Source organism: Triticum urartu, chromosome 6A, assembly GCF_056163025.1.
Source record: "Triticum urartu cultivar PI428250 chromosome 6A, HENAU_Tu73, whole genome shotgun sequence".
Taxonomy (NCBI): Eukaryota; Viridiplantae; Streptophyta; class Magnoliopsida; order Poales; family Poaceae; genus Triticum; species Triticum urartu.
The window spans coordinates 122,523,285-122,536,464 of NC_141878.1; the positions used below are offsets into that span (position 1 = coordinate 122,523,285).

At 46.0% G+C, this 13,180-nt stretch overlaps 2 protein-coding genes across 3 annotated transcripts; one reads left to right on the forward strand and one right to left on the reverse strand.

The window, feature by feature from the left end:
• Positions 1–1,669: 1,669 nt before the first annotated feature.
• Positions 1,670–9,549, forward strand: LOC125516146 (ABC transporter G family member 1). The gene is made up of 8 exons (XM_048681625.2): positions 1,670–2,423; positions 4,496–4,575; positions 6,678–7,142; positions 7,223–7,309; positions 7,405–7,533; positions 8,177–8,368; positions 8,452–8,538; positions 8,658–9,549. Exons 1-8 carry the CDS (start codon positions 1,970–1,972, stop codon positions 9,288–9,290), a joined length of 2,127 nt encoding a protein of 708 aa, XP_048537582.2. The 5' UTR covers positions 1,670–1,969; the 3' UTR covers positions 9,291–9,549.
• LOC125516147 (uncharacterized) lies at positions 4,584–12,424 on the reverse strand. Of its 2 annotated transcripts, XR_015607553.1 has the most exons (3): positions 11,115–12,424; positions 5,294–5,383; positions 4,584–5,198 (listed from the first exon to the last, which is right to left on the reverse strand). XR_015607553.1 is itself a non-coding variant. In XM_048681626.2 (2 exons), exon 1 carries the CDS (start codon positions 12,378–12,380, stop codon positions 11,130–11,132), a length of 1,251 nt encoding a protein of 416 aa, XP_048537583.2. In that variant the 5' UTR covers positions 12,381–12,424; the 3' UTR covers positions 4,584–5,383; positions 11,115–11,129. The 2 variants fall into 2 exon arrangements, 1 of the variants encoding a protein (XP_048537583.2); XM_048681626.2 differs by having other exon boundaries at positions 4,584–5,383.
• Between the last annotated feature and the right edge of the window lie 756 nt (positions 12,425–13,180).

Genomic DNA, 13,180 nt, shown 5'->3' on the forward strand with positions numbered 1-13,180 from the left:
ACTGCTTTTTTTTACAAAGGCGACTAATATAGCGTAATTATCTGGTCTCATGGATGTGCCGCCATCCATTCCACTGTTCGGTATCCCCTTTCCATCAGACCCACAAAGTTAATGAGGGCGAGGAGGCATGTCTCTTTTCATGATTGAGAAAATTTTGTATGTACCCTTCAAAAAAACAACAATTAGCCCCCTTCCCCCCCCCCCCAACCCCCAATCCTAATGCTTGACAATTAGCGCCTCTCCCCCTCCATTCATTCCCGGCTTCGTCCTTGACCAGACGACCTACTGCATTAGAAACTGGTTTAGACTATCAAGCACGCCGACAACTGGTGCTGCGGGATTGAGCTTTCTAGCTAAACCCTACCTGATTACTGCGCCTTATTCGCTCCTAACTCTAAACCTTATAGCTCTTGTATGGCCTTCATCCTCAACTCTACCCCATCCCCGACGTGGTGTCCTCCTAACTTCCTCACCTGTCCAGGACACACCCGATAGCTGTTTTGTTGACATGTTTGCAGCACCGCAACAACTGCTTGGAATGATCTAGCCTTCCTAGGGTAGGTCAAGTGATGTTGGATTTTCTTTGTGTCAAGACGAAGGCTTTTACTGACTTGTTTGCTGGATTCCGACAATGAAAACGCTTGCGCGGGACCTCCTCCCCGAAGAAGTTGTCACGCGATTGTTGCACCCTTTGAGGTGATGGCGAATTGGTTCGTGCACAGAACTCCTTTAGAGCACTGCAGTTTGTATCTTTTTGCGAGGAGCCAGGAACTCATCTGACGCACCCCTTTTGCACTGTGACGCTACAAGTTTTCACAAGCTTCCTCATCAGTCCAGGCCACACTCGGCAGCTGTTTTGCTGCCATGTTTGCAGCACAGCAACAACTGCTTGGAACGATCTAGCCTTCCTAGGGTAGGTCGAGTGATGTTGGATTTTCTTTGTGCCGAGGCGAAGGCTTCTACTGACTTGTTTGCTGGATTCCGACAACAAAAACGCTTGCACGGCATCTCCTTCCGGAAGAAGTTGTCGCGAGATTGTTGCACCTTTTTGAAGACGTTGTTTTGGTACATCCCACTGCAACATAGGATGATTGAATGAGACGCCCGCGCGATTGCTGCATCTTTTTGAAGCTGTTTCGGTGTCCAACTGTAACATCGGATGGTTAGGGCCTATTTGGTTCCAATAAGTCAGGTTAAGTCAAGTGACTTAAAACCAGTGACTTATAAGTCACGCCTGTTTGGTTGTCATCTGACTTATAAGTCACCTGAATACACCTTCCCACCTTGTTTTTTAATGTAAAGGTGATGGGACCCGCGTAAAAAAGGGTGCCTTATAAGTTTTAAGTTAGGGTGGAGCAACTTATGACTTATAAGTTGAGATGATTTATAAATTGGGTCCGTTTGATAAAATAAGTTACTTTTTTTTATTTTTCAACTTATAAGTTGATGACTTATTTGAAATCAAACAGAGCCTTAATGGGGCGGGGGCTGCTGTAAGATTTGCGGTCGCCATGATGCGCCGGCCAATTAATGAGCAAACACGCTGGCCAGCCCCATAGCCAGTGTCATCCCATCTTACCGTCATAGACCGATTTAATACCCAAACTACAAACACACCGATCGAACAGCAACTGTATATCCACCGCATTACTGTATTGTTTTTCTTTAGAATAAGATTTTTTTTTTGCGGGTGAGATTATTGTATTGTTTACCCCATCAAGAGAGTACTAGACGTTTTTCCTCCTATATTTCAAGATAACAGCAAAAGACCCATAAAAACTCTGGTCATCGGGAGCGTACAATGCACAGCGCATGACGAACATCCGGGAGAGTACAGTGCACAGTGCATCAGCCATGCCGAGGGCTATTAATTCACGCCCGGCCATGTAGCTAGCCACCGCTCCATGTACCAGCTCCGATCGATTGGGCCTCCGATCAGACCCAACAAGTTAGCTACACGTCGTGCTTCATGGCTGTCTCGTCGCCGCTGCCGCGGTGGGCGCCCACGCCGAGCCCGTCGCGGCCGCTCTGGCGCTGGGGCGGCGGCACGCCCGACGCGCGAACCGGCTCCGGCGGCGAAGGCTGGTCGCTGGGCAGGATATTCCCGTGGGCGAGCGCCTGGCAGCGCCGTGCTCCCGCGGGCGTGGACGGCCGCGGGCCTGCGGGTTTCGACGGCGTGGAAGTAGCGCCGTCCACGAGGGCGGCGGTGGCGCCTGCGCCGGTCCGGTGGGCGGGCACGGACGAGGACCCCGGGGTGTTCCTGACGTGGGAGGACGTGTGCGTCTCGGTGGCCGCCGGCGCCTACGGGGCCCAGCCGGTGAGCATCCTGAGCGGGATCACCGGGCACGCCGGGCCGGGGGAGGTGCTCGCCATCATGGGGCCGTCCGGCTGCGGCAAGACCACGCTTCTCGATACTCTCGCAGGTTCACCACCCTTGCATGCAAATGCAACAAACTTCGTCTTCTTCTTTTGCTACGTTGTTTTTACCAAGCGTGTGGGTGATGTTGCATACTTGCATGAGATGTGAACTATTGCATGGGCCACAGAGTGGAGACTGGAGGTAGCACGTCCTTGTGGAAGTAAAGGAAGAAATAAATCCTAGAAGAAAGAACTAAATCCCAATTTCAGGACTCCTCCACGGTGGTTTATGATGGCCATTATCGAATCAATTTTGGAGATCTTATATACTGATCTTTTTTTTTGGTGTAAGTAGATCATCGTCCTTCATCTTCCTCCTCCGGTCATTTTCCTTCTCCAACATGCTTCTTCTTCCTCCCCAACCTCCTTCCCCTCCGTACGTCAATGACGCTGCGACCAGCCACGTCGTTCCCGTCTTTGCCCCGGTGCTGCTCTCTTCTTCTTCGATCAAAATCGACTTACACCCATAGAAGTTTCAGAAACTTATGAGTAGCACACGCGTTGAAGTATACCCTTTCCATCTTCGGAGCACACTTGCACACTTCCTTTTATAAGATTCAAAACCATGCTTCAAAAAATAAAAATAAAATCTATAATTAATCTGGCCCGTGGATATTAGAGTGAGTCATATAACATCAAGCTTTTTTTATATATAAATTGCAGTGTAGACACAAAAATGGAGATTTGAATTTCAATTGTGGACAAAGACTACTTTTTCAGAGCCGACAGCTTAGTTATGATCTGAATCTGGGTACAAGTATTCGTGTACCGTGACTCTAGATCAGGAGTACCGTAAGTGTTCCGTTTTCTGAATATGTGTATTCAATTTAAAAAAAAATCAAACGCTTCTATGTCTGATCACCGACTGCTATACGAAATAAATAAGATTATTTCAAAATAAATATATGTTGATGATGATGTCGGCGTCTAAAACGTGTGCATGTGGTGTACGCTTTAAGTCTGCTGCATGGTTATGAGTTCTGATACGTTATGTGGATGGATCGGCGACGGCACCGATTTTAGATATGAGAAGTAAGAGCACTCCACATTATCGAGTTTTGTAGGTGTGAGTGATGGCTTCGGGTGGCTTGATATATGTTCTTGTTAGACCTATGTTAAACAATAAAAAAAATGGTTGTATGCATCAATTGATGCAGATGCCGAGGGTCTTAACCTCCTTTTCCAAAAAAAAAATCCATTGATACAAATTTAATATTGTAGATATTGATACCTATCTTCGTAAACTTGATCAAACACAGAAAAATATGATTTTTTTTAAAAATAAAAAGTAAGCCACCTTATATTTTTTGTCCATTACATTACATTCTATTAATGTACACGGTGCCATTGAATTATAAGTCAGACAGATTTCTGTCCGAACGCCTACATCACTGCGGATCTTTCTTGTCTGGAATAAAAGCACTATGCATAGCCCTCCTCTACAACAAAATAATGGACGACGACGCAACATCAACCAAATTTAATGATGATACCAACTCAAGCGATCGGACCGTCCTGCGCCTAAGAGACGGCCGTACTGTAGCCCCCATGTTGCTAATCCATTCATCCCTTGATGCTCACTGTGTGTGTGTCGTCTGCCGCATGAATGAAACGGGCCTACACGAAGGTTCGAGCGTTGTGGATGGACGGGACTGGGAGCGGCTCGGCTCGATCGGGTCACGCCACGTCAAAGCTTTCTCTCCAAGATACGTGCTTTATTGCTCTGTCGGTTTGTTTTTCTACTTTGTCCCGGATACATAATAAAAGCCTCATTCAGCCAAAGAGTTAACGACTGGATATTCACCGAGCGTCGGAGTTTTAGGCGTGACAAATCCAATGTTTTTCATGACAAGTTGTGTTCGCCGGGATGGCAAGTTTAATGATAAATCTGTTTCAATTCATTTTTTTATCAAAAGACTACCGTGCTTGCAAACTAAATTTGTCATCTTGACCCCCAATACAAACTACCATAAAAAAGTTTGATTTGGCATGTCTAAAAATCTGACATCAGATTTTTTTAGCATTTCCATTAACTTACAGAACCACCGAAGCTGATTTCTTTTTCCTTCCATCGCAGGAAGGTTGGGGCCTGGGATCACCCAGACCGGGTCGATTCTCATCAACGGCCGCCGGGAGAAGCTCGCCTTCGGAACCTCGGTACGTAAGACAGGAGCTCCAACTTCACAAAAAATGGCTATGGCACTCCTTTTGTTTTTTGACAAAAGAGGGGCTTCCCCTTCCGATTTTCCGTTAAAAGAAACCACGGTTCGACACAAACCACAACTGAATAACTGAAAACAATCTGAAGCAGCATGTTAAAATTACGGCCGTGTCTTTTTATTCAACCCGGAGGGAGCACAGCCTCTGGAGCGTTCTGCACAAACAACAAGGGTGGATTCAACATGTAACAACACATCATCATAGCCAGGGATCATAGCTGTAACAGCCTCTGGCCAAGAAGAAACCGAGGCAGCATCAGCCACTTGCCAGCAGCAAAACAGATCAGATGAACCAATGCAAAGGGGGCCGTTGATCCTCTCTTTTTTTTTGCGAGAAAATTTCTAATCTATTCATCTTCAATCATGGAAGTACAACGAATACCAGAAATAATAGAAATTACATCCAGATCCGTAGACCACCTAGCAGTTCATCTTTGTCATTAAAACAGGCATCGTTTCCGCATCTCCAAACAGCCTAAAAACACATATGTGATTCCAACAGTAACTAAAAATGTATGCTTCTTTGAAAAGCTCCTTGGCCAAGCACCAAAGCAAATGATTCTGATCAACAGGGACACAGGAGTAAGATTGAAAGCACACTGCAGTGAGCTATAGATAAGTGTAGCAACAGAGCAGCAAGAGAATAGATGATCTACACTTTCATCTTGACCACAAAATGTGCAAGCCTTAGTACCCATCCATCCCCTCCTCAGCTGGCTATCTTTGGTCAGAATACTGTTTTAGTCCTATCGCAAAAAAAAAAGAATACTGTCTTAGTCATCAGCCAAATGAAAACCATCTGTTGGAGGAACCTCCATATGAATATTGTTCATCGCTGGAGGGACCTCCTCCATATGAATTGTTGCGCGAAGTTAGCAGTTGTTCAATATCATTTTCTGATAAAGAGATTTGACTGTGAATTTACCACTAGTGGTAAGCGTCCACCTCGCAGTGTCCCTTTGATCATTTAAAACAACATCCGCACAATCATCTTTTATACACTTTCCAAAAGCATCAAAGAATCACCCCCAAAGAGTTCTTCGAAAATTGACACCATCCCAGCCTTTCCAAACGTATATTGTATAACCTTAATTGAGATTGGCACAACAGGTTTTAGACCCTACCCAACAATCATCCCAAAACCTGGTGTTTCTACCGTTCCCCACAATCTTCTTGCAATTTGGATAAAACAAATGTTTTGAACACTTCTCATGCTGAACCAGATTTGGGAATCCCCAACTCTGATGAACTCCAGACATACATGCATTCTTGGCATATTTGTTAAGTAGAACACCAAGGCCTCCTTGCCTTTTAGGTCTACAAACAATCGTCCAATTAACTAAGTGATATTTCTTTTTATTTGTCATCATCTTGCCATATACTACCTCCGTCCGGGTTTATTAGCCCCCTTGTATTTTGTGTTAAACTTTGACTGTAAATTTGATTAATAAAATATAGGTTTTCTGTAGTAAAAATAATACCATTCAAAACTACTTTCAAATACGAATCTAGTAATATACATTTTATAATATTTAACTTAATTTTGCTAGTTAAATTAATGGTCAAATTTTGGCACAAAACACAAAGGGGACTTGTAGACCCGGATGGAGGTAGTACCGTTCTAGCTCTAAAGAAGCCAGATCTCTTCCTAACACCCACAGGAATGGGGTAGAAGGGCAGCATGTACAGGGGCTTGTTACTAAGACATGATTGTACCAAGGTCAATCTACCCTGCCAGTAATATTAATCATGTACAGTGGCATGCTACTAAGACATGCTTGTACCAAGGTCAATCTACCCCACCAGAAATATTAAGCATTTTGCCCTGTCAGCAAACACATGTGCTTTCTATCTTGTGTTCTACTCCCTCTGTAAAGAAATATAATCTAAACACTCTTATATTTCTTTACGAAGGGAGTACATGATTTGAATGCTTGTTCTCAGTATTAGTAATTTGTTGAGTGGTGGTAGGCTGGTAGCTACGATATGATCAATGTGTAATCCAAGTTAACGACTGGATGCTGTGAACTGAACTTGAAGGCCTACGTGACCCAAGACAACGTGCTGATGTCGACGATGTCGGTGCGGGAGGCCGTCTACTACTCGGCGCAGCTGCAGCTGCCGGGGAGCATGCCGGCGGTGGAGAAGCGGGCGCACGCGGACGCCGTGATCCGGGAGATGGGGCTGGGCGACGCCATGGACACGCGCATCGGCGGGCGGATGACCAAGGGCATCAGCGGCGGGCAGCGGAAGCGGGTCACCATCTGCATCGAGATGCTCACCCGACCCCGGCTGCTCTTCCTCGACGAGCCCACCAGCGGGCTCGACAGCGCCGCCTCCTACCACGTCATGAGCCACATCGCCAGGGTCGCCGCAAGGGAGGGCATGACTGTCGTCGCCGCCGTGCACCAGCCCAGCGGCGACGTCTTCGACCTCTTCCACCGCCTCTGCCTCCTCGCCTACGGTCGGACCGTCTTCTTCGGACCCGCCTCCGACGCCAATCAGGTGATTACACTACATTGCAAATGACAAATCCCTCTTTTCTCCATGAAAATGTTGAGTTTGGTGTTCATTTCCTGTGCTAGTTCTTCACTGAAAGTGGCTTCCCATGCCCACACCTGAGGAACCCTTCTGACCACTTCCTGAGGACAATCAACAAAGATTTTGACGAGGTAGTACCTGTTTTTCCTCGTCATTTCTCTGTATGACACTCGGAACAAAAGGTACAGTATGTTTACTTTAGCTCTGTGATCCCATATGCATGCAGGAAATTGTCGAGAGTTCCAAAGCTAGGAGAAAAACTGCGGCTGAAGCAATAGAGATCCTGACAGATGCTTACCAGTCCCCCGCTTATTCAGAGAAAACAATGGACCGGATAGCTGAGATGAAAGGGATAGTAAGTTGCTTACAAGCTCATTTATTTATTCTCTGAGATTAAAGATTGTACTGTTTGGCAGTCCCAAAATGTGTGGTTACAAAGAAGGGACCACCCAAATGTGGACTAATCTGTATACAGCAACAGCAAAATAATTATTAGGACAAATTCAGTCAGTGAAATGCTCCTTCAAGTTCATGAAAAAGTGGCGGTTAGACATTTACACGGCTTTCAGAATGTAACTTTGACCATTTGTTTCTGCTGTAGTATAGTATGTATATATAATAGACAGTAAAATTATACTCCCTCCGTTCCTCAATACAAGTCTTTTTAGAGATTCCACTGATATAAGTCTTTTTAGAGATTCCACAGTGGAATCTCTAAAAAGACTTATATTTAGGAACGGACCGCATATGATTTCGGGTCTGAATATTCAAAAGATACTGGCGGTCAAAGTTTTCAACCTTCAGCTGAAGGTATACCTAAAGAATCTCCTTTTATGAACTGGAGGAGCAACATGCTAATTCAGCGTCTGTACAACATGTCATTTTTCATTTGAATGAACCGGTAATAAACTTCTCGCCGCGGAGTATATGGTGCTGGCCTAGCGAAGTTTACACAATCAAGATCAAATTCTTGTTCTAATATTTGAGCTATGTTCCAGGGTGGAGCTCCATTTAGGAAGAGGGAGCAAGCCGGCTTCTCAACGAAGCTCTTTGTGCTCACCAGAAGGTCATTTGTGAATATGCACAGGGACATAGGATACTACTGGATGCGTTTGGGTGTTTACCTGGGCATTGGCATTTGTCTTGGCACCATATTCTACCAACTTGGCCACAGCTACAGTTCCATCCAGGTGAATTCTACAAGACATCATTCATTAGGCAACATAAATATTTTATACATCAACAAAACTGATTTGTTCCCCTGATTTTTCAGTCTCGATGTGAAGTCATAATGTATACGACAGCCCTTCTTACTTTCATGGCTATTGGAGGATTCCCCTCTTTTGTAGAGGACGTAAAGGTTGCTTTCTCTCTGCCATCAGACTAACATTTTCATAAGAGCAATTATATGCCCATACATTCACTGTATACTGGAAGTCTGAAATAAATAAAAAGTCTGGCTGCACACTTTATTTCTAGGTATTCAGAAGGGAGAGGCTGAGCGGCCATTACGGCGTGGCAGAGTTTGTGATCTCAAACACGCTGTCGGCCACTCCATACCTGGCCGTCATCGCCGTGATCCCCGGCGCGATGCTGTACTGCCTTACTGGGCTAACAAAAGGGCCTGACCGCTTCGCCTACTTCGTTGTCAACCTGTGCATGTGCACAATGCTGGTGGAGAGCATGATGATGATCATCGCCGTCATCGTCCCAGACTTCCTGATGGGGATCATTGTTGGGGCCGGGGTGCAAGGGGTGATGATGCTCAATGGCGGTTTCTTCCGCCTCCCTAACGAACTCCCAAAGCCAGTGTGGAAGTACCCTTGCTACTACATCTCCTTCCACAAGTACGCGGTGCAGGGGTTCTACAAGAACGAGTTCATAGGGCAGACGTTCCCAAGCGACCAGCTGGTCGAGAAGAGTGTCACCATCAGTGGCCTTCGGGTGCTGCAAGAGAAGCTGCAGGTGGAGATGGGGTACTCCAAGTGGGTCAACATTGCCATCCTTTGTGGGATGGTGGTAGTGTACAGGGTCCTGTTCTTCGCAATTGTCAAGATTGTGGAGGAAGTCAGGCCAAAACTAAGGGGGATGAGATGCAAATTGTGTAAATAGATGATGGTGAAGATCTCATTTTTCTTCTTTTATTAAACTGTCATTGTGTATAAGAACACAGTATCTGGCTTGGTTTATGGGTTTACATAGACATACGAGACGCTATGGCCCTGTTTGTTTGGAGTGGAGCTCCTGGCAAACAGCTGGAAGTGAGGAAGATAAGTTGGAATTCAACATGCATGTATGCAAGTGGATAACGAATACAGTTCATAGTACCAGTCTGCAGATACGAATGCTGCATGCATTTAGCCACATTTTCTTGACTGGATTCCCTTGAGGTGCATGTCTGCTAGTTCTTAGTCAGGAATATGGCATGCATGCTCTTTGTTTGGAAAATAATGTGCCTATTTATATATATCCAATATCCAGATGATAGCTTACAGTCCGCTACTGACAATATCGGACAAATTAGACAGACAAAAAAACCTAGATTTTACAATTTCATTTACTAGAAATCTTCCTTCTAAAAAAATTTGCAAACAAAATAGACTAAAAACACATCAGATTATATTGCAGGCAAACCTTGCAAGTGAACAGGACAGACATAAGTGATCAATGGTCTCATCCTGACACAAATTTGACAATGCATCTCAACCTTCCATCCTATTCTTAAAAGGGGGGATATGATCATATGTCATGTTTTGCTTTAGCTATGATCATATGCCTTACTTAGAAACATGGCATCCCACCCTTCATTTATCACTTCAAAAACAGAAATGCCAAGACTAAGACAGATATCATGTACTGTATGAAAGGACAGACAAGGAGGTTAGTGGTTCTTTCCAGAATATGGTATTGGTTCGATCCCTGACAATTCTTGTGTGATGCTTATAGAATGAATTTTTCATGTCAGGGAAACCTGACCAAAATTGAGAATCTCCATTTATGTGTTTATTAATACCAGTAGTGTAATGGTTTTGCCATATTTCTCTTATAGAAGTTTCTGCCAGAGGTGATCCTCAATCTTAAGTTTACGGAGCCATTTTGCTAGTAAGACCTTATTCATTGTTTGAAGATCCAAAACCCCTAAGATACCTTGTTCTCTGGGTCCACAAGTATAGGCCAGCCTACTAAATGATACTCCCTCTGTAAACAAATATAAGACCGTTTAGATCACTAATCAGTCTTATATTTGTTTACAGAGGCAATATTTCCTAATATGTAGGTCTTCGTGCCATAGGAACTATGCTCTGAAAAAAAATTCAGTTCCCTTTCTGATCCCTAGATGTAAAAAGGCATGTTGCTAAGGCATGATTTAGCCAGAGCGAGTCAACCACCAATTGTCAAGATCATCCTTTGCCTCCAGCTAACCTATTTTCTGCCCTATTCTTAGTGGGTTTCCAAACCGAGTTTCTTATTTTAATCTTATCAACAGGATTTCAAAGTGTAAACTATTTCATGGGAAGAGTCCCAAATTGGAAGTGAATATTATTTTCAAGTAGATGGATAGGTATCTCATTTCAAATAATTAAGGTGAATGAAATGGAACACAACAACAGAGTGATTAGGTGAAAATAAAAAGACCAAGTGGAACCTCTTACAAGCGTTTACATATGAACAGTCCAAATTCTGTCCAACGGACAACACAACATAAGTATAGGATCAAAATGACAACAATACCGATTAAAAGGTGGAATCTCCGTCTCAAAGGAGACGGAATGCCATATGTGAACCAGTTCAGAAATGCAGCCAGTCATATAAAGCCATAGACTTGTGCTGAATGGCGTATGTGTAAAGTGAGGGGTTCACCTTGTTGTCTATCACCTTGAACATATCATTACTACAATACCATCTAGTGGCCAAACGAAGGAAATGTCAGGATACCTTGTCCACATGTTGTCAAGCACCTTCGAATTGAGGGTTCACCTTGTTGTCTATCAAAGAAGGAGGCCATGCCATGATGTAGGGGTAAACATGGCCGTCAAATCTCCTCCGAAAGAGCATGCCCAGCTCCCCCGTCTCCATGCATAGAGACAGGAACCAACAAGGATAAATGGCATCATGCAACATATCCATGGTACAGAAGTACACAAATCCACCAATGATGGCCAAAACCTTCAGTTCACAATGTTGCTCAAATGTACCCTCAGTGACCTCGACAATCGTCTCCAAGGAAAACTTCTTGTCGAATATCCATGTCTCAATTCCATCCTGACCGGCTCGCCATACCCAAGCATGAAGCTCAAAATCAATCGGACAGACAATGCAAGGCCTTCCATCCTTGGTCTCCCCAACCTTAAACATTAAATCTTGATCCACCAAATCTGGCGGCACATCCATCTGGGAGAATTGCAGTGTCACAGTGTTCAGCACAAGGATGTAGGCTTGATTTTTGTGTGTCCAGTAGACGAAGCCATTCGCCATCGTGCCAACCTTAAGCCAGTGTTCGTCCTCAGGCAGTGGCCTCACAGGCTCCGACCACGGGAGGATCTGCCACTCCCTGCTTTCTGATGAGAAGACGGCGGCACGCGCCCGCGACTCGTCGTGACAGGTGTAGACCAGGCGCAGTGGTTCGCCGCCCTCTTGGGAGGAGAGGATGTAGCACCCAAGACAGGAGGCGTCGCCGTGCTGGTCGTCGAAGATCTCGTCGGGCGGCTGGGGGATGAGATCCAGGGCCCGTGTGAGGGGGTTGTAGACGGCGTACTGCTCCAGGCTTCCGTGTTCGAGGAGGATGTAGCCGTCGCGGCAGTCGTATATGACCCACTCCGGTAAGGCGGCGGCGTCGTCGTCGTCGTCGGGGAGGCGGGTGAGGAAGAAATCGGCGCCGCGGACGACGGCTGCGAGGTCAGGGTCGAAGCGGCGGCGGAGGGGTGCGAAGGCGGGGATGGAGGGGCCGTCGGGGTCGAAGAAGAGGCCGAGGAGAGGTGGTGGGTGGACCTCCCGGAAGCTCCGGCGGAAGGCGGGCGACGACCGGACGGCGTGGAAAAAGGTGCGGCAGCTGAGGGCGGCACGGACAAGGGTCGGTAGGGAGTGGAGGCGGAGGAAGATCTCACGGAGGAGATCATCGTCGAGAGCGGTTACGGTGGTGGTGGGTGCGGGCGGTCGCGGTGACTTCGCCTCCGCCGGCGATGGTGACTGCTGCGAGCTCATGGCTTACGCTAAACAGGAGGTTGGAATGGCGCTCTTGTTTAGTCAGGAGATAATCTTATATGAGGCGAACGGAGGATGGAGAATGGAGTATTATTTTTTTTTTCTAGAAATTGAGAGCTTTATTTTTAAATTTTATTTTGCGTGGGAAAGATCGTTGGCGATTTTTTTTTGTGGGAATCAGATTTTGATGATTAATGACAAGATAATACAATTAAAATGGCTAACTTAGACCTGTTGTTAAGTTGAAAGATCATTGGTGACACCATCGTTTTTTAGCATCGATATAGGCCATAGACCATGCGCACAACACACAACACCACATGCACGCACCCACACCACTACACAAACGTGATACGTGTCTATCAAGATCTATAATCTATACACATGCGACAACTCTTGAGAAACCTCTGAAGCCATCCAACACCGTGAATGGCTCGTAGACGTATGAGGTACCTGCAAGAGGGAAATATATCAGGTGAGGCACTCACGTCAATCTCAATGATCGGTCTTGAGCGGGCTGGGTGGCTATCGGCGTTCTGAGAACGGGGGTCCTCAGACTTGCCTGCCTGCGGCGTGGCTCAAGCGGGGGCTCAGTGTAGCCGTCTTCATCAGCTCAAGCTCAAGACCCTCGCGAGGGGCCAAGCCTCGCGGGGCAGATGACAGGAAGCTTCCTCAGAGACAGCCTCATCAGGCAGGCTCGCTAGGAAGCAGACAGATCAAGGCAAGGGTACCTCGCGAGGAACCCGTGACGCAAGCCATGACGATCGAGACCAGGCGGGCGCCGGCCTGCGCAGTGTCCT

Coding starts and splice junctions, on each gene's coding strand:
- LOC125516147 (XM_048681626.2), bottom strand. CDS start 12,380: ATGAGCTCGCAGCAGTCACCATCGCCGGCGGAGGCGAAGTCACCGCGA.
- LOC125516146 (XM_048681625.2), top strand. CDS start 1,970: ATGGCTGTCTCGTCGCCGCTGCCGCGGTGGGCGCCCACGCCGAGCCCG. Junction 7,143..7,222: donor CCGCCTCCGACGCCAATCAG/GTGATTACACTA, acceptor TTCCTGTGCTAG/TTCTTCACTGAAAGTGGCTT. Junction 8,539..8,657: donor CTTTTGTAGAGGACGTAAAG/GTTGCTTTCTCT, acceptor CTTTATTTCTAG/GTATTCAGAAGGGAGAGGCT.